At 42.6% G+C, this 21,831-nt stretch overlaps 1 protein-coding gene across 2 annotated transcripts in view; it reads left to right on the plus strand.

Annotated features, from left to right (window-relative positions):
- Positions 1-21,831, plus strand: part of MYO5B (myosin VB) — a 3,346,216-nt gene that overhangs the window by 3,078,934 nt on the left and 245,451 nt on the right. For both annotated transcript variants that reach the window (XM_044078265.1, XM_044078275.1), the window contains 2 exons: positions 589-682; positions 1,273-1,416. In XM_044078265.1, coding sequence (XP_043934200.1) covers positions 589-682; positions 1,273-1,416 — 238 coding nt within the window. The remainder of the gene's footprint in view (positions 1-588; positions 683-1,272; positions 1,417-21,831) is intronic.

Below are 21,831 nucleotides of genomic sequence, written 5' to 3' on the forward strand. Positions count from 1 at the left end.
TTAAAGATGATACAACAACTTATTTAACAGTGTCATTTCAAAAGACTTGTTTGATTGCAGTGTAAGAGAAAGAGACAGAGTAGAAAACTCTCATGATGGAGTAGCTGGCATATAAGCTATTGTCAGTGTATTTTAGAATGCTCTCTCACCCCTGGAGATTAAGGGGCTTCTTTATTTTTTATAATTAATACAATTTTTGCTTTAAGACAACAACAGGGTGAATTTCATAAAGTTATCATTTTGATGGACAAAGTGGGTTTGTGGAAAAGTATTCTGCTATACTGACATTGGTACAACTGTTATTATGTATGACTCATTACTTTAGAGATGAGGTGGAATTGGGTTGACATGGGTGACTGCACTAGGATAGTTCTTTTTTTTTTTTTTTACTGCAGTATTGAATTCATTATGTTGTGGTAGCCTTACTTGAAGTATATTGGTTACATTGTTTCTCTGTCCTTAATCATTGAAGAACATAATGTAATGGTTCTAAGTAACTCTTAGAGAAATAAAAATGAAAACACAATGTAAATGATAGTACATTTTTCTTGCAGTTCGAATTGCTAAAACACTCTTCTACTTTCTCAGGATCTTAAGGAGATAGTTGAAAAACTGGAAAAGAATGAAAAGAAATTAAAAAAACAGTTGAAGATTTACATGAAAAAAGTCCAAGATCTTGAAGGTAAATTTGTTGTGCAAAAGAAAATGATGCAGTTTTGTACCGCCCATAAAATGCACAAGCAATGTTTAACCTTAGGATAGTCTTTTATTTAAAAGCAGTTTATCTGTGCAGTGTGAGTAGAGATTGATGTTTGATATTTTGTAATAGATGCTGTTGTGTGGTAGGTACTACAAATCAGCATACTTAGTTAACCACGTGTACCAATGCAAAGCATATTGATGCATGTATGTAAAGCTAGTCAAATCAAGCTTGGTATGGTACAAAGAACATATGAAAATTGCTTGGCCATTTCATAGAGCATCTGCACAGACTAAATAAAGTGGACAAGTGAGGTTTTTGTCCACATTAACACCTTTCAGACCATGTCATCTTTGTCATTTTTAGAAGAAGGGTCTCAGCTGCATAACTTGAGCAGTTAAGTCACAAGAGCTTGGAATTCAGGAATGCTACAGTCACTTTGTGCTTACTTTGTGTATCAGACCTGTGTGTTAAAGGAATGTGTACTCTGAGCATTCTTTACTAAAGCAGTGTACTTTTAATTATTCCTCAGTCTTTATTTACCTTTCTTGTTTTCCCTTTTTGCCTTTTAGCTGCTCAGTCAGCTGTGCAGGCAGAACGGAAACGACCAGAGCTAATTAGGCAGGTGACGGTACAAAGGAAAGAGAAGGATTTCCAGGGAATGTTGGAATATTTCAGGGAAGATGAGCCACGTCTCGTTCGCAACCTTATTACAGGTACGAGTTTTCAGTTTGTGATTGCATCTTTTTGCAACAGCCTTCCATGTCACCTTATGTGGTTATTCTGTCTAAAAAATATGTGTAGATCTTGCACATACAGTTCTGTTTTAATATTTTGGGGAAAGTGTAGTACCAGTAGTATCTTATTTTAACATTTATTGCCGCAATAAATGGCTAATAAAGGTATCTGTCAGAATTTATTTATATTTGTGTTTCATAATTCATTTTACATAACCAAAGTGTTATAGTAATTTCTTCTTCAGTTTTAGCAGTGCCAGACAAAATGTTACAGTATTTCAATCCACCTGTAGATTAAAGTTTTGCTTTACACAATACAAATAAATCCAAAGAAATAAACTGGATGTCATGTTGAAAATAGCCGCTGTTAAGCCTAAAATATGCTTTCAGAACTTAGATGAGTCTGCATATGTGTGTGTGTGTGTGTGTGTGTGTGTGTGTGTGTGTGTGTGTGTGTGTGTGTGTGTGTGTGTAATTTAAAGGAGAGAGCCTCTATATGTGCACATGTGTGTGGTTTGTGTGTATGTGACAGGGGCAGGCCTGCTCACTGCTGTCTGTTTTCAGTGCTGTAGCTCAAAGCCCTGCCAGGAGGATGAATATTAAATGCATATGTTAACAGTATGTGTTGACTGTTTGTCAAAACTTTGTAAAGGTCCTTGAATTAACAGATGGTCTAGTTAGCTGTCGTGTGAACAATGTAGACATACACATCATGACGCGAACAGACACTAGCAAAGTAACATGCAGAAATGAATTGTATTCATTCATTTATTCATTCACTAAATCATCTTCTTCTTTGTTTAACTGGGAGGGTGGACTAGTCCAAGGACCATATTTTAGCCATGACTCAGGCCAAAGACATTCTCAGATTTATGAAGTTTTACAAAACATGATTGTATTTTTACATTACAGTACTTCACATTACATATTTACCCTGATTATTTAAAATTAAACCATTTGAAGTATAGCTGAATGGTTCCATGGCATGTAGAATATTAATTTTAGAAGGAAATGACAGCAAGTTAGCAGATCTTGAAGGTAATATTAAAGTTACAGGCTACGTAAGAGAATGAAAGGTACACTTATTTCATAAGCTGGGAGTACCTTGAGTTAGGAACCTATCTTTCCAGCAAATCTTTTTAATTTGTTGGTATAGATTTATATCTCTTTTGCTGGTATTTGTAGAGCTAATGGTTTTGCATACAAACAGAAGATCACATATGACTGAGTCTTTCATGGCTGAGAAACAGTGACAGAGGTAACATCATAGCGGCATGTAGACTACTGAGTATAGTGAGAGCTGGGGTCAGTGACATAGATAACATCGCAGCAGCATGTAGACTACTAAATATAATGAAGGCCGGGGTCAGTGACACAGGTAACATTGTAGCAGCATGAACGCCACTGAGCATAGTGAGAGCTGGAGTCAGTGACAGAGTAACATGATAGCAGCATGTAGACTACTAAGTACAGTGAGAGCTGGGGTCAGTGACAGAGGGAACATTGTAGCAGCATGTATGCTACTGAGTATAGTGAGGGCTGGGGTCATTGACAGAGGTAATATCATAGCAGCATGTCGACTACTAGGTGTAGTGACATCTCGGGTCAGTGACAGAGATAACATCGAAGCAGCATGTAGACTACTGAGTATAGAGAGAGCTGGGGTTAGTGACAGAGGTAATATCGTAGCATCTTGTTGACTACTAGGTATAGTGACATCTCGGGTCAGTGACAGAGATAACATCGTAGCAGCATGTAGACTACTGAGTGTAGTGACAGCTGGGGTCAGTAACAGAGGTAATATCATAGCAGCATGTAGACTACTGAGTATAGTGAGAGCTGGGGTCAATGACAGAGGTAACATCATAGCAGCATGTAGACTACTGTGTATAGTGAGAGCTGGGGTCAATGACACAGGTAACATCATAGCAGCTTGTAGACTACTGAGTATAGCAAGAGCTGGTCAGTGAAGGAAGTAACATCATAGCATCATAAAGGCTACTGAGTACAGTGAGAGCTGGGGTCAGTGACAGAGGTAACATCGTAGCAACATGTAGAGTACCGTGTTTAGTGAGAGCTGGATTCAGTGACAGATGTAATATCATAGCAGCATAGGGATTACTGAGTATAGTGAAAGCTGGGGTCAGTGACAAAGAGAACATCGTAGCAGCATGTAGACTACTGAGACTAATGAGAGCTAGCTTCAGTGACAGAGATAACATTGAAGCAGCATGTAGACTACTCGGTATAGTGAGAGCTGGGGTCAGTGACAAAGGTAACATCATAATAGCATGTAGACTACTGAGTACAGTGAGAGCTGGGGTCAGTGACAGAGGTAACATCGCAGCAACATGTAGACTACTGAGTACAGCGAGGGCTGGGGTCAGTGACAGAGGTAACATTTTAGCAGCATGTAGACTACCTGAGTACAGTGAGAGCTGGGTCAGTGACATAAGTAACATCGTAGCATCATAAAGGCTAGTGATAGTTGGCATCAGTGACACAGGTAATATCGTAGCAGCATGTAGACTATTGCGTATAGTGAGAGCTGTGGTCAGTGAGAGAGGTAACATCGTAGCAGCTTGTAGTCTACTGAGGATAGAGAGAGCTGGGTTCGGTGACACAAGCAACAGCGTAGTAGCATGTAGACTACTAGTTATAGTGAGAGCTGGGGTTAGTGACAGAGGTACGATCTTAACAGTATGTAGACTAATGAATATAGCGAGAGCTGGGGTCAGTGAGAGAGGGAACATCATATCAGCATGTAGACTACTGAGGATAGTGAGAGCTGGGGTCAGTGACAGAGGCAACATCGTAGCAGCATGTAGACTACTGAGGATAGTGAGAGCTATGGTCAGTGACAGAGGCAACATCATAGCAGAATGTACACTACTGAGGCAAGTGAAAGCTGGGGTCAGTGAGAGAGGGAACATTGTAGCAGCATGTAGGCTACTGAGTATACTGAGATCTGGGGTCAGTGACACAGGTAACATTGTAGCAGCATGTAAGCTACTGAGTGTAGTGGGAGCTGGGGTAAGTGACAGAGGTAACATCATAGCAGCATGTAGACTACTCAGTATAGTAAGCACTGGGGACAGTGACAGAGGTAGCATTGTAGCAACACGTACACTACTGAGGATAGTGAGAGCTGGGGTCCGTGACTGAGGTAATATAGCGTCATAAATGCTACTGAGTATAGTGAGAGCTGGGGTCCATGACTGAGGTAATATCATAGTTTCATGAACGCTACTGAGTATACTGAGAGCTGGGGTCAGTGACAGAGGGAACATCGTAGCAGCATGTACACTACTGAGGATAGTGAGAGCTGGGGTCATTGAGAGAGCAAACATCGCAGCAGCATGTAGGCTACTGAGGATAGTGAGAGCTGGGGTCAGTGAGAGAGGGAACATCGTAGCAGCATGTAGGCTACTGAGTATACTGAGAGCTGGGGTCAGTGACAGAGATGACATCATAGCAGCATGTAGCCTACTGAGGATAGTGAGAGCTGGGGTCAGTGATAGAAGAAACATCGTAACAGCATACAGACTACTGAGAATAGTGAGAGCTAGGGTCAGTAATAGAGGTAACATCGTAGCAGCATGTAGACTACTGAGTACAGCGAGGGCTGGGGTCAGTGACAGAGGTAACATTTTAGCAACATGTAGACTACCTGTGTACAGTGAGAGCTGGGTCAGTGACATAAGTAACATCGTAGCATCATAAAGGCTAGTGATAGTTGGCATCAGTGACACAGGTAATATCGTAGCAGCATGTAGACTATTGTGTATAGTGAGAGCTGTGGTCAGTGAGAGAGGTAACATCGTAGCAGCTTGTAGTCTACTGAGGATAGAGAGAGCTGGGTTCGGTGACACAAGCAACAGCGTAGTAGCACGTAGACTACTAGTTATAGTAGGAGCTGGGGTTAGTGACAGAGGTACGATCTTAACAGTATGTAGACTAATGAATATAGCGAGAGCTGGGGTCAGTGAGAGAGGGAACATCGTATCAGCATGTAGACTACTGAGGATAGTGAGAGCTGGGGTCAGTGATAGAGATAACATCATAGCAGCATGTAGACTACTGAGGATAGTGAGAGCTATGGTCAGTGACAGAGGCAACATCATAGCAGAATGTACACTACTGAGGCAAGTGAAAGCTGGGGTCAGTGAGAGAGGGAACATTGTAGCAGCATGTAGGCTACTGAGTATACTGAGATCTGGGGTCAGTGACACAGGTAACATTGTAGCAGCATGTAGGCTACTGAGTGTAGTGGGAGCTGGGGTAAGTGACAGAGGTGACATCATAGCAGCATGTAGACTACTCAGTATAGTAAGCACTGGGGACAGTGACAGAGGTAGCATTGTAGCAACACGTACACTACTGAGGATAGTGAGAGCTGGGGTCCGTGACTGAGGTAATATAGCGTCATAAATGCTACTGAGTATAGTGAGAGCTGGGGTCCATGACTGAGGTAATATCATAGTGTCATGAACGCTACTGAGTATACTGAGAGTTGGGGTCAGTGACAGAGGGAACATCGTAGCAGCATGTACACTACTGAGGATAGTGAGAGCTGGGGTCAGTGAGAGAGCGAACATCGCAGCAGCATGTAGGCTACTGAGGATAATGAGAGCTGGGGTCAGTGAGAGAGGGAACATCGTAGCAGCATGTAGGCTACTGAGTATACTGAGAGCTGGGGTCAGTGACAGAGATGACATCATAGCAGCATGTAGCCTACTGAGGATAGTGAGAGCTGGGGTCAGTGATAGAAGAAACATCGTAACAGCATACAGACTACTGAGAATAGTGAGAGCTGGGGTCAGTAATAGAGGTAACATCGTAGCAGCATGTAGACTACTGAGGATAGTGAGAGCTGAGGTCAGTGACACAGGTAGTATCGTAGCAGTAGGTAGAATACTGAGTACAGTGAGAACATGGATAAGTGACATAGGTAACATTGTAACAGCATGTACATTACTGAGGACAGTAAGAGCTGGGGCCAGTAACAGAGGTAACATCGTAGCAGCATGTAGAGTACTGAGTCTAGTGAGAGATGGCATCAGTGACAGAGGTAATATCATGGCAGCATGTCGACTACTCGGTGTAGTGACACCTCAGGTCAGTGACAGAGATAGCATCTTAGCAGCATGTAGACTACTGGATATAGTGAGAGTTGGGGTCAGTGACAGAGGTAACATTGCATCAGCATGTATACTACTGAGTACAGTGAGGGCTGGGTTCAGTGACAGAGGTAACACCATAGCAGCATGTAGACTACTCAGTATAGTGAGCACTGGGAACAGTGACAGAGGTAGCATCATAGCAACACATACACTACTGAGGATAGTGAGAGCTGGGGTCCATTACTGAGGTAATATCATAGTGTCATGAATGCTACTGAGCGCTGGGGCCAGTGACAGAGGTAGCATCGTAGCAGCATGTAGACAACTGAGTACAGTGAGAGCAGGGGTAAATGACAGAGGGAACATCATAGCAGCATGCAGACTACTGAGGATAGCGAGAGCTGGGGTCAGTGACAGAGGTAGCATCATAGCAGCATTTGCACTACTGAGTGTAGTGAGAGCTGGGGTCAGTGACAGAGGTAACATCATAGTAGCATGCAGACTACTGAGAATACTGAAAGCTGGGGTCAGTGACAGTGGTCACATCATAGCAGCATGTACACTACTGAGGATAGTGAGAGCTGTGGTCATTGACAGAGGTAACATCAAAGCAGCATGTAGACTACTGGGTATAGTGAGAGCTGGGATCAGTGACAGAGGTAACTTCATAGCAGCATATAGATGAGTATAGTGGGGGCAGGGGGCAGTGACAGAAGTAATATTGTAGCCGCATCTAGACTATTGAGTATAGTGAGAGCTGGTGTCAGTGACAGAGGTAACATCGTAGCATTATGTAGACTACTGAGGATAGTGAGAGTTTGGGTCAGTGACAGAGTTAACATCACAGCAGCATGTAGACTGAGTATAGTGAGAGCTGGGGTCAGTAATAGAGGTAACATCGTAGCAGCATGTAGACTACTGAGTATAGTGACAGCTGGGGTCCGTGAGGGGGGAACATCGTATCAGCATGTAGACTACTGAGGATAGTGAGAGCTGGGTTCAATTTTTGAGGGAGAATCATAGCAGCATGTAGGCTACTGAGTATACTGCAAGCTGGGGTCAGTGACAGAGGTAACATCATAGTAGCATATAGACGACTGAGGATAGTGAGAGCTGGGTTCAGAGAAAGAGGCAATATTGTAGCAGCATGTAGACTACTGAGTATACTGACAGCTGGGTTCAGTGACACAGGTAATATTGTAGCAGCATGTAGACTACTGAGTGTACTGCGAGCTGGGGTCAGTGACAGAGGTTACATCATAGCAGCATATAGACTACTGAGTATAGTGAGCACTGGGGACAGTGACAGAGGTTTACATTGTAGCAGCATGTAGACTACTGAGGATAGTGAGAGGTGGGGTCCATGACAGAGGTAACATCGTAGCATCATGAATGCTACTGTGTATAGGGAGAGCTGGGGTCAGTGACAGAGGTAACATCATAGAAGCAGGTAGACTGCTGAGTACAGTGATAGCAGGGGTAAGTGACATAGGTAACATTGTAGCAGCATGTAGACTACTGAGGATAGTGAGAGCTGGGGTCAGTGACAGAGGTAATATCGCAGCAGCATGTAGACTACTGAGTATAGTGCGAGCTGGGGTCAGTGACAAAGGTAGCATTGTAGTAGCATGTAGACTACTGAGTATAGTGACAGCTGGAGTCAGTGACAGAGGTAACATCGTAGCAGCATGTGGACTACTGAGTATAGTGAGACCTGGGGTCCGTGACGCAGGTAACATCTCAGCAGCATGTAGACTACTGAGTATAGTGTGAGCTGGGTCAGTGACAGAAGTAACATTGTAACATCATAAACACTACTGAGTGCAGTGAGAGCTGGGGTCAGTGCAGAGGTGACATCATAGCAGCATGTAGACTACTCAGGATAGTGACAGCTGGGTCAGTGACAGAGGTAACATCGTAGCATCATGAAGTCTACTGAGTACAGTGAGAGCTGGATCAGTGACAGTGGTAACATCGTAGCAGCATGTAGACTACTGAGTATAGTGAGAGCTAGGTCAGTGACAGAGGGAACATTATATCAGCATGTAGACTACTGAGGATAGTGAGAGCTGGGGTCAGTGACAGAGGTAATATCGTAGCAGCATGTAGACTACTGAGTATAGTGAGAGCTAGGGTCAGTGACAGAGGGAACATCAGATCAGCATGTAGACTGTTGAGTACAGTGAGGGCTGGGATCATTGACAGAAGTAACACCATAACAACATGTACACTACTGAGTACATTTAGAGCTGGGGTCAGTGACACAGGTAACATCATAGTAGCATGTAGACTACTGAGTATAGTGAGAGCTCATCAGTGACAGAGGTAACATCATGGCAGCATGTAGACTACGGAGTACAGTGAGGGCTGGGGTCAGTGACAGAGGTAACATCATAGCAGCATGTAGACTACTGAGTATAGTAAGAGCTCAGGTCAGTGAGAGAGGTAACATTGTAGCAGCATGTAGTCTACTGAGGATAGAGTGGGCTGGGGACAGTGACACGGGTAACATCATAGCAGCTTGTATACATCTGAGGATAGAGAGAGCTGGGGTCAATGACACAGGTAATATTGTAGCAGCATGTAGACTACTGAGTCTTTTCAGAACTGGGCTCAGTGACAGAGATAACATCATAGGAGCATGTAGACTACTGTGTACAGTGAGAGCTGGGGTCAGTGACAGAGGTAACATCATAGCAGCATGTAGACCACAGATTATAATGAGAGCTGGAGGCAGTGACTGAGGTAGTATTGTACTAGCATGGATACTACACAGTATACTGAAAGCTGAGGTCAGAGACACAGGTAACATCATAGCAACATGTAGACTACTGAGGTTAGTGAGAGCTGATGTCAGTGACAGATGTAACATCATAGCAGCATGTAGACTACTGAGTATACTGAGAGTTGAGGTCAGTGACACAGGTATCATCATAGCAGCATGTAAACTACTAAGTATACTGAGAGCTGAGGTCAGTGACACAGGTAACATCACAGCACCATGTAGACTACTGAGTATAGTGAGAGCTGGGTCAGTGACAGAAGTAACATCGTAGCATCATAACGGCTACTGAGTACAGTAAGAGCTGGGGTCAGTGACAGAGGTAACATCATAGCAGCATGTAGACTACTGAGTATAGTGAGAGCTGGGGCTCATGACAGAGTTAACATTGCAGCAGCATGTAAACTACTGAGCATAGTGAGAGCTGGGGTCAGTGACAGAGTACATCGTAGCAGCATGTAGACTACTGAGTATAGTAAGAGCGGGGGTCAGTGGTAGAGGTAATATTGTAGCAGCATGTACACTACTGAGTCTGGTCAGAACTGGGCTCAGTGACGGAGATAACATCATAGGAGCATGTAGACTACTGAGTACAGTGAGAGCTGGGGTCAGTGGCAGAGGTAATATCATAGCATCATGAAGGCTACTGAGGATAGTGATAACAGGAATCAGTGACAGAGGTAACATCATATTAGCATGTATGCTACTGAGTATAGTGAGAGCTAGTGTCAGTGACACAGGTAACATCGTAGCAGCATGTAAACTAATGAGTCTAGTGATAGCTGGGGTCAGTGACAGAGGTAACATTCATAGCAGCATGCAGATTACTAATTATAGTGAGGGCTGGGGTCAGTGACAGAGGTAACATCATAGCAGCATGTAGACCACAGATTATAATGAGAGCTGGAGGCAGTGACTGAGGTAGTATCGTACCAGCATGGAGACTACTGAGTATACTGAGAGCTGAGGTCAGAGACACAGGTAACATCATAGCAACATGTAGACTACTGAGGTTAGTGAGAGCTGAGGTCAGTGACAGATGTAACATCATAGCAGCATGTAGACTACGGAGTATACTGAGAGCTGAGGTCAGTGACACAGGTAACATCACAGCACCATGTAGACTACTCAGGATAGTGGGAGCTGGGGTCAGTGATAGAGGTAACATTGTAGCAGCATGTAGACTACTGAGTATATTGACAGCTGGGGTCCATGACAGAGGTAACATCATAGAGCCATGAAGGCTACTGAGTATAGTGAGAGCTGGGGTAAGTGACAGAGGTAACAGTGTCAATACAGTTACGACCTCTGAATCCTACACAGATGCAGTCTATAAGCACTTACATGAGTGCATGGATTGTGCTATCCCAAACAGAGCCAAGACACTATCCTCCAAAAAAAGGAAGCCAATCTGGTGGTCCCCAGCCATAAACAAACAAACTCAAAAACAGAAGTAAGAAACTGTTGCAAAAGAGAGTAAAATCCCATGAGTGGAGGAGTTCCTTGGTCAGCCTCAGTAAGCAGCTGAGATCCTTTATAAGATCCTCCAAAGCTAGCTATGAAAACAAAATCACCACTGATTCTAGGGACAACCACAAAACATTCTATAGCTATGTCAAGAATCTCAATGACAAAACCCAGATCTGCTCTCAGTTATAGCACAACGGCATGAAAATTGCAGAACCAACTGATATTGCCAACGTCCTGGCAGATAGGTTCAGTGATAACTTTACCCTCCTCTCCCCCTTCTTAAGGGCCCATATCTAAACAGGAAGAATGCAGAGTCCCTGTAATCACAATTATGCAGGTAAAAGCTTCACTCTCTAAAGCCAAAAACCCAGCATCCATGGGACCGGACAACATCCCAGGCTAAATTCAGGACGAACTGGCTCCCCACCTAAGCACCATGTTCAATAATAGTCTCACATCAGGCTTTGTGCCCACTGAATGGCACACAGCAACAGTTATCCCACTCCACAAAGGGGGAGCCACCAATGATCCTGGGAACTATCGCCCTATTAGCCTGATGAGCCTGGGCTGTAAGGCCATGGAATGTATCATCATGGAACTCATAAACAAAGACATTGGTAACCTCCAAACTCTGGATCCCACCCAGTTCGGGTTTGTGAAAGGCAGATCATGCCTCCTGAACCTGATCGACTTCTTCGAGGAAGTCACCAAAGCTGTAGATGAGGGTAAGGTGGTTCACACAGCCTATCTTGACCTTGCCAAGGCTTTTGACACCATCACCCATTCTGGAATTATAGCTAAACTCACTAAACTAGGTATAAATACCTACATCACAAGATGGGTTACCAATTGGCTCACTGACAGAACCCACACTGTTAAAATTGCAGACTCCAAATCTGACTTCAAACCAGTGGCAAGTGGAGTACCACAGGGTTCAGTCCTGTGACCTCTCCTTTTTGGTATCTACTTCTCTGAAGTACAGGCTAACACGGAAGGCCTTTGGCTAATGAAGTTCACAGATGACTGCAAACTAGGAGCCTTAGTTGAGTCCCCAAATGATGTGGACATCCTACAGAAGGGCCTCACTGAGACAGATGCCTGGTGTCAGAGCTATGGCCTCAAGCTCAATGCCAAAAAGTGCATTGTTTCAAAAAGTGCATTGTTGTCCCCTTTGGTAAAAACTCTGTACCCATGAACTACCACATAGGCGGCAATGTACTTAATGCCGAATGTGTGATAAGAGACCTGGGACCCAGGTGGACAATAGTCTCTCCTTTGATAATCACATCGCCACAGTAGTTAGGAAATCCTTCTACATAGCACACCTCATCACAAAAGGGTTCTCATCTAGGAAAAAAGAGGTCATTGTTCCCCTCGACTCGGCACTCATTAGACCCATTATAGAGTACAATGCCCCTTTTGGAATGTACCTCACAAGACATATGCAGCAGATGGAAAGGCCACAGAAGTACCTCACAAAGAGGATTACTGGCCTCAGACAGATGCCCTACACTGACCATCTCAGAAAACTCCAGCTTTACTCTGTAGCAGTGGTGGCTCGTGCCATCAGACTGCAGGACTGCAGTGCCTACAGCTGAAAGAAAGAAAAACAAAAAAGAAAGAACATATAAAAAAAATATTTATTAATTTCTTGTACTAGATGGCTGCAGCTGCGAGTCTGGGTGTCTCACTGTTAAAGTCCGTCCTGGAACTCGAATTGTGCATGTTTGGCGAGTTCCAGGTTAAAACAAAAAAAAAACTAGTTTCTGTAAATCCGGACTGCTGCAAAAGCAGTCCAGATTAAGGATAGAAGGCATCAGTGTAATGCCCAGAAGTCTATGCGGTTTGTAACCACAGTAAAGTGGAAACGGATCGGACTGCCACTTCCGTAGTCACGTACATGACGTGGATGGCTGGATTGGATACTGATTGGTTCTCGCTCTCTTCCTGCACTTTGCATGCTGTGAAAAAGAGAGCGAGAAACAGTCAGTAGCCATATTTTGCCTTTGGCTTTGGTTAAACTAATAAACTTAGTTTGTAACTTCAGTCGGACAGACCGAGCTGAGAGAGCTGTCTTGATATTTTTTTTTTTGTGTCTCTTCTCTCTCTTGGACCTTTTGGTGGCTGGAGAGAAAATCTTCAAATTGTTGGACTATGACAGACAGTGTTTCTTATTTTTCCAGTTGAGAATCTCCTTTCCATTTTCACATCTGCCTTCAATTTTGTTAGGAATTTTTACAGAGAGGTTTCTGTTTTTTTTTTCATTAAGTGGCACAAAAGTAGAAGAAGAGTAAAATAAATTGTTTAATGGATTTTGTAGTTTAAATGGATTTTGTGAGAGTGGTTGCCAGAAAGATGTGAGTGTTGTTGAAAGAAATTTTGAAAAGTTGTTGGGAAAGTAGAAGCAGGGATGGTAGAGCCATTAGTGGTTTGGATGTGATCATTGGTTACTGTTTCAAAATAAGGTTTGGAAGTCTTTCTACAAAGTAATTTAGTTCACTATCTTTAAGAAGTGTGTTGGGTAGAATAGGATGGTTGGTTTGATTGGGTGATCCACAGAAGGAAACTTTGTCTCTTTTCAGTTTCTCAGCAATATTTCTTAAGAAATTATATCTATTAAATCTGGATGTATCAAATGCTTGTCAATTAACTAAGGCAGCAATGTACTTTTTACTGTATATCCTTATGACCAGTTGCACTTTTGTATAGTATCAGGAAACAGTGGTGAGATAGATTTAACCCCCCTATTGCTATTTTCATTGCACGTTAAATATTAATTGGACCAGTGCATGAGTTAACCCCATAGCTCCAGTCCATTGCACATAGATAGTGCTTGCATATAAAACATGTACGTATATACCTTGCTTGATTGCAGCATGGCAAATCTTTTATTCTGAACAGTAGATCAGTTGACCATTGGAGAACACCAAAAGGCATTTTATTTTCTGCAGCTCATCATTTTCAAAAGCCAGAAGTTTCCAGTTCCAAACCACTTGCTGGATAAAAATTTAGTTGTTGTGTTGTACATTACTTCTTTAATACACTCCGGCTATTCTGTGTGGGTACCATCTCTGTTGTGTTAAATGTACATTTTTTATTTGTTACTTAACACACACATGCTATCGTTTTGACTTTCTGCATAGGTCTTGCTTACAGCAAAGGATGTCATGTGGCAACTGTCATCAATCCTACAGTAGGAGAAAAAAATCCTTACTGGTTGTTGACATCTGGTATGGAGACATGTTTTAAATATGAATGCTTGAGGTAAACTCAGCTTAATCTATTCTGGTTCTTTGAGGGTAATGTATATTAGTAAAATGACAAAAATATTTGTTTTTGACTCAAATACAGTCATGTACTTTAGTACTGTTCATTTTTCATTTACAGGAAATGGAAATTGCTAGTGGTTCTGTTGGCCAAAGAAGAGCCATTGGACTAGAACTTTTAGCTAGAATTCAGAACTAATTACCCTTTGTTAGTTATCTTCCTAAAGCTTTTTATAAACTGATATCCAACAGATTTGGGTAATGTTCCAATACTGAATTTCTGAGCTTTTGTCTACAGGTTTAATTTTGTGTTTTTTTTCTTTGCATATGTTTTAATGTTTAATACAATTGTGTGTGTTATTCATGGTATATGGTTCAGTAAATTTATTCTTTACAGTGTATAGCCTCATAGGAAAAATAAGTCCTTTATAGACAAAAAGAAGGCTGCGACTTTCTACCTTGTGCATAGAAGTCAAAGGGATCATCTTGCAGCAGATGAAACTGCACCACAAAGAGTAATCTTTTGCATGTTCTAATTAATAGTCACATTATGGTTAATACAGGTTGTTGTATGTGTATGCATCTGCAGTTCATGTGATTCGTTGTGGGATTATTTTTAGTAGCATTTTTGAATTTCAGGTGACGTAAGATGCCTTTTATACTGCAAAACATTGACATTTTTCTCTTTCAGTATGTCTGCGCTAATTAAATGTTGTGATGTTATGGTATTTTAATTGTTGTATGGTGTGCCTAGGTTTCTAATTCTATTTCTTTGTAAAATTAAATTAGTGCCATTTAATGCAACAACTAGTATGTACGAATGAACTTCCGTAAGTTCCTGTTTAAGTAATTTTTTTAACCAGGTCTCTCTGTCTCTGTTATTCATACCCTGCCCTGTCTTGTTTAGTTGCTTAACTTGCTTTACTAAGGCATTTTTGTCCCATGCACTTAATATTGTCCACCTGCTTTGCTTACCGTACTGTGTGACTAAAAATAGTATGTATACTTCTAGTCTTCTACATACATACATTCTCTTTGTGCCTGTGGTATAAGCTGTGTGTTGCCCAAGTGTTTATCTGAGTGATGGTATCTATGCAGTGCATTTCGGTGGTACTAATACTTCCTGGTTTTCATTAACATTTGCTCTGCTTTTGATGGATGTCTAGGGTGCTCAGAGTCATGCAACATTTTAATTTGTGGTCATGCAGTCAGATTGCCTTTTTAATGAGTTAAGCTGCAGCCTACAGTTTGTGCATGTGTGTGGCGCATTTATTTTGTGGTCAATGTATATATATATATATATATATATATATATATATATATATATATATATGTGTGTGTGTGTGTGTGGTTCCCCTTGACTTGATCGACACACCAAAACACAGACGCTCAGAAGACCGACTCCAGAAGACCGACGAGACAGATGATTGACAAGGTGAAATACCGACAGCCGAAACACCGACATGGGCAATGTGTGAGTGCGACTCGGTAAGTGTGCGATAGTGAGGGATTTAGCGTTAGGGAGCGGACAGGTAAGTGTGAGATAGTGAGGGATTTAGGGTTAGGGTGCGGGAAAGGTGTGTGTGCGGTAGTGTCGGACTTAGGGTGCGGGTAAGGTAAGTGTGCGATAGTGACGGAGTTTAGGTTTAAGGGCGGGTTAAGTGAGTTAGGGTTAGGGTGCGGGTAGGGTAAGTGTGCGATAGTGATGGACATTAGGTTTAGTGGCGGGTTAAGTGAGTTAGGGTTAGGGTGCGTGTAGGGTAAGTGTGCAATAGTAACGGACTTTAGGTTTAGTGGTGGGTTAAGTGAGTTAGGATTAGGGTGTGGGTAGGGTAAGTGTGCGGTAGTGTTGGACCTTAGGGTTAGGGTTTGGGTTACGGTTAGTGCATGTATAGTTGTGTGTAATGTGTAGTTTACGTTTTGTGTATTGGTGTTTTGGGTGTCGGTGTTATGGTGTTCGGTTTTGTGAGTTGTCGGTTTTGTGCGTTTTCGGTCTTTTGGTGTCAGTGTTTTGGTTGTCGGCTTTGTGGCGTGTCGGTGTTGTGATAGGGATCTATATATATATATATATATATATATATATATATATATATATACACATACATACATACATACATATGTGTGCATGTGTGTGTGTGTGTATATAGACATATATATAATATATATATATATATATATATATATATATATATATATATATATATATACACACACACACACACACACACACACACACACACACACACACACTTTACATGCTCTTTTGCTGTATCCTTCTTTTTAGAGAGAAGAATGATAAACTGCATATGGAGTTAGAGAGCCCGTGTGTGTGTGTGTGTGTGTGTGTGTGTGTGTGTGTGTGTGTGTGTGTACAGATTTTCACAAAATATCCAGATTTTTTTGCATCATATTTTTGGTCCGTTTTTCATAAAATTGTGGTTTTCTGGCAAATTAGTGGCAAATCATTAAAGATTGAAGTTAGAAAATGACAGACATTTGAGTTTCAGATTTCATACCCTTTAGAAAATTCATACTAATGTTCCTAATGCAAGATCTATTGTTTTCTTAACTTTCTAAGTTTGTAAGAGCAATATTTCAAATTTGTCCTTATTTTTAGGCCTTTGTCCCACTTATTTATGGCTTTGTCCAGATTTCTTGCTCTGAGGTTGACTATGACAAATGCGTCAGGGTCATCACCGCCAGCCAGAGACATTTCAAATTGTGAAAGTGACATACTTGTTGTACCCTACTCCCCCATGTAGTGACTTTGGATGTGTCCAATTTAAGCAAGGCAAGGAGCAGTTATGCAATGTAAATGTGCAGGCAGAGTATCCCCCATCCAAGGTACACACAAGTACAGTGGCTTTTCATCTGTCCATGATTTTGCAGAATGTTCTGGTTTTCTGTCATATTTTTATACTGTTGATTTATGCTTCTTATTATTCAGAAAATGCATGTTGTTGGCTGCATGTTACTTCTTGGTACTTTTATAAAGCCGAATTAATATAAATTATAATTAGAACTGCAGTGCAAAGGAGAAGTAGAGTGGTTTGAGTTGAGTGCTGCTTGTTTTTTTATACTTGATTTTGACTGGTATTTAAAAAGTCATTCATTTTTTCATGCCTCACAACCTTTTAGTTTCCATCTAGATATTAAGTAAGCTGTCATGTAGCCAATTCATTGAAATATTTTTTTTCTTCTCCTTTTCATTTTATCTTGATTTGACTATCATAATGACAGTTTGGCACCCAGGGCAGCTTATTTAAATAAAATCCCAGTTTTTGTCATTTGGAGCATAGCCCCACCCCTTTATAACTGGCCACACTCCTTCCAGTTGGCCCCACCCATTCAGCTGTCTCCTGCAGCCCCCCTTTGATTTGAAATCACCAGCTACCACTGCTCCATAGCATATTGCCTACTCCGAGGTGATCTCTGCCTAACATATAAAGCTATGACAAACCCAGAGCTGTTGGACCTGCTACACCTAAAGAAATCCCAGTCCCTCTGAGCTACACACTCTAGGGTCCTAAACCTTGTCTCCACAATAAACAGGACATGCTGGAGGGATAGATTCCTGTCTCAAAGACTTCCCATACTCTGGAGCAAGCTACCCATCTATGTCAAGCAAAGTTCCTCATTAGCACTCTTCAAGAAAAATCTTGATAAGTGGATGGGAAATAGGAAATACACCCCAGGATCACTTCAGTGGCTCTGCTCGACAGGGGCACAGAAAATAACTTTCTTGAGTGGCGTAAGACAGGGAACCTTGTTGGATAGGCTTACTTAGGCCCTTGGACCGATAGCCTAGTACCTACCTATGAACATCGCATCAGCATGTAGACTACTGAGTACAGCAAGGGCTATGATCGGTGACAGAGGTAACACCATAGCAGCATGTAAACTACTGAGTATATTGAGAGATGGGGTCATTGACAGAGGTAACATCGTAGCAGCATGTAGACTACTGAGTATAGTGAGAGCTGAGGTCAGTGACAGATATAACATTATAACAGCACGTACACTACTGAGTACAATGACAGCTGAGGTCAGTAACAGAGGTAACATCACAGCAGCATGTAGACCACTGAGTATAGTGAGAGCTGGGGTCAGCGAAAGAGTAACATTGCAACAGCATGTGGACTACAGAGTATAGTGAGAGCTGAGGTCAGTGAAAGAGTAACATTGCAACAGCTCATGGACTACTGAGTGTAGTGAGAACTGAGGTCAGTGATAGAGGTAAAATCTTAGCAGCATGTAGACTACTGAGTATAGTGAGAGCTGGGGTCAGTGACAGAGGTAACACTGAAGCAGCATGTAGACTACTGTGTATAGCGAGAGTTGGGGTCTGTGACAGAGGTAACATCATTGCAGCATGTAGACTACTAGGTATAGTAAGAGCTGGGGTCAGTGACAGAGGTAAGATTGTAGCAGTATGTAGACTACTGAGTGCAATGAGAGCTGTGGACAGTGACAGAGGAAACTTCATAGCAGCATGTAGACTACTGAGTATGGTGAGAGCTGGATTCCATGACAGAGGCAACATCCTAGCAGGATGTAGACTACTGAGTATACTGAGAGCTGGAGTCAGTGACAACGGTAACGTTGTAGCAGCATTTAGACTACTGAGTGTAGTGTGAGCTGGGGTCAGTGACAAAGGTAACATCATAGCAGCATGTAGACTACTGAGTATAGTGAGAGTTGGGGTCCATGACACAGGTAACATCGCAGCAGCATGTAGACTACTGAGTATAGTGAGACCTGGGTCACTGACAGAAGTAACATAATAGCATCATAAAGGCTACTGAGTACAGTGAGAGCTGGGGTCAGTGGCAGAGGTAACATTATAGCAGCATGTAGACTTCTGAGTGCAGTGGTAGCTGGGGTCAGTGACAGAGGTAACATCATAGCAGCATGTAGACTACTGAGTATAGTGAGAGTTGGGGTCCATGACACAGTTAACATCGCAGCAGCATGTAGACTACTGAGTATAGTGAGACCTGGGTCACTGACAGAAGTAACATAGTAGCATCATAAAGGCTACTGAGTACAGTGAGAACTGGGGTCAGTGGCAGAGGTAACATTGTAGCAGCATGTAGACTACTGAGTGCAGTGGGAGCTGGGGTCAGTGACAGAGTTTACATCATAGCAGCATGTAGACTTCTGAGTATAGTGAGATTTGTGGTCCGTGACACAGGTAACATCGTAGCAGCATGTAGACTACTGAGTATAGTGAGAGCTGGGGTCAGTGACATAGGTAACATCATAGCAGCTTGGAGGCTACTGAGTATAGTGAGCGCTGGGGACAGTGACAGAGGTAGCATTGTAGCAGCATGTAGACTACTTAGTACAATGACAGCTGGGGTCAGTGACTGAGGCAACATCCTAGCAGGATGTAGACTACTGAGTATACTGAGAGCAGGGGTAAGTGACATAGGTAACATTGTAGCAGCATGTAGACTACTGAGTATAGTGATAGCTGGGTTAGTGACAGAGGCAGCATCATAGCAGCATGTGGACTACTGGGTACAATGACAGCTGGGGTCAGTGACTGAGGTAACATCGCAGCAGCATGTAGACCACAGAGTATAACAAGAGTTGGGGTCTGTGACAGAGGTAACATCATTGCAGCATGTAGACTACTAAGTATAGTGAGAGCTGGGGTCAGTGATAGAGGTAACATCATAGCAGCATGTAGACTAATGAGGATAGTGAGAGCTGGGTTCAGTGATAGATGCAACATCATAGCAGTATGTAGACTACTGAGTATACTGAGAGCTGGGGTCAGTGACAAAGGTAACATTCTAGCAGCATTTAGGCTACTGATTGTAGTGGGAGCTGGGGTCATTGACAGAGGTAACATCGTAGCAGCATGTAGACTACTGAATGTAGTGTGCACTGGGGACAGTCACAGAGGTAGCATCATAGCAGCACATAGACTGCTGAGGAGAGTGAAAGCTGGGGTCTGTGACAGAGGTAACATCATAGCATCATGAACACTATTAAGTATAGTGAGCGCTGGAGTCAGTGACAAAGGTAGCATCTTAGCAGCACGTACACTACTGAGTACAGTAAGAGCAGGGATCAGTGACATAGGTAACATCGTAGCAGCATGTAGACTACTAAGTATATTGAGAGCTGGGGTCAGTCACAAAGGTAACATCATAACAGCATGTAGACGTTTGACGATAGTGAGAGTTGGAGTCAGTGACAGAGGTAACATCACAGCAGCATGTCGACTACTGAGTATAGTGAGAGCTGGGGTCAGTGACAGAATTAATTTTGTAGCAGCATGTAGACTACAGAGTATAATGAGAGCTGGGGTCATTGACAGAGGTAACATCGTAGCAGCATGTAGACTACTGAATATAGTGAAAGTTGGGGTCCATGACACAGGTAAAACCACAGCAGCATGTAGACTAGTGAGTATAGTGAGAGCTGGATCAGTGACAGAAGTAACATTGTAGCATCAAAAAAGCTACTGAGTACAGTGAGATGACAGTGAGGTAACATCGTAGCAGCATGTAGACTACTCAAGATAGTGATAGCTGCAGTCCGCGACAGAGGTAACATCATAGAATCATGAAGGCTACTGAGTATAGTGAGAGCTGGCATCAGTGGCAGAGGTAACATTGTAGCAGCCTGTAGAATACTGAGTATAGTGAGAGTTGGGGTCAGTGACAGAGGTAACTTCGTAGTAGCATGTACACTACTGAGTATAGTGATAGCTGGGATGCATGACAAAGGTAACATCGTACCACTTTGTAGACTACTGAGTATAGTGAGAGCTGAGGTCAGTGAGAGAGGTAACATCGTAGCAGCATGTAGACTACTGTGGTAGTGAGAGCTGAGTCTGTGACAAATGTTACATCGTAGCAGCAAGTGGACTACTGAGTATTGTGAGAGCTGGGGTAAGTGACAGAGGTAACATCATAGCAGTATGTAGACTATTGAGGATATTCAGAGCTGGGGTCAGTGACAGAGGTATCATCATAGCAGCATGTAGACTACTGAGTATAGTGAGACCTAGGTTCAGTGAAAGAGGTAAAATTGTAGCAGCATGTAGATTACTGAGAATAGTGAGAGTTGGGGTCAGTGTCAGAGGGAAAATCATAGCAGCATGTAGACTACTGAGTCTAGTGAGAGCTGGCATCAGTGACAGAGGTAACATCGTAGCAGCATGTAGACTACTGGGTGAAGTGACAGGTTGGGTCAGTGACAGAGATTAAATTGAAGCAGCATGTAGACTACTGGGTATAGTGAGAGCTGGGGTCAGTGACAGATGTAACATTTTAGCAGCATGTAGACTACTGAGGATAGTGAGAGCTAGGTCTGTGACAGAGGTAACATCATAGCAGCATGTAGACTATTGAGGATAGGGAGAGCTGAGGACAGTGACAGCGGTAATATCATAGCAGCTTGTAAACTACTGAGTGTAGTGGGAGCTTGGTCAGTGACAGAGGTAAAATTATAGCAGCATGTAGACTACTGAGTATTGTGAGAGCTGGGGTCAGTGACAGAGGTAACATCATAGCAGCATGTAGACTACTCAGGATAGTGAGAGCTAGGTCTGTGACAGAGGAAACATTGCATCAGCATGTAGACTGCTGAGTATAGTGAGAGCTGGGGTCAGTGAAAGAGGGAACATCATAGCAGCATGTAGATTACTGAGTTTAGTGAGAGCTGGCATCAGTGACAGAGGTAACATCATAACAGCATGGTGACTACTGGGTGTAGTGACAGCTCGGGTCAGTGA

The sequence above is a fragment of the Protopterus annectens genome, chromosome 1.part1, assembly GCF_019279795.1.
Source record: "Protopterus annectens isolate FY-2018-M chromosome 1.part1, PAN1.0, whole genome shotgun sequence".
NCBI lineage: Eukaryota > Metazoa > Chordata > Ceratodontiformes > Protopteridae > Protopterus > Protopterus annectens.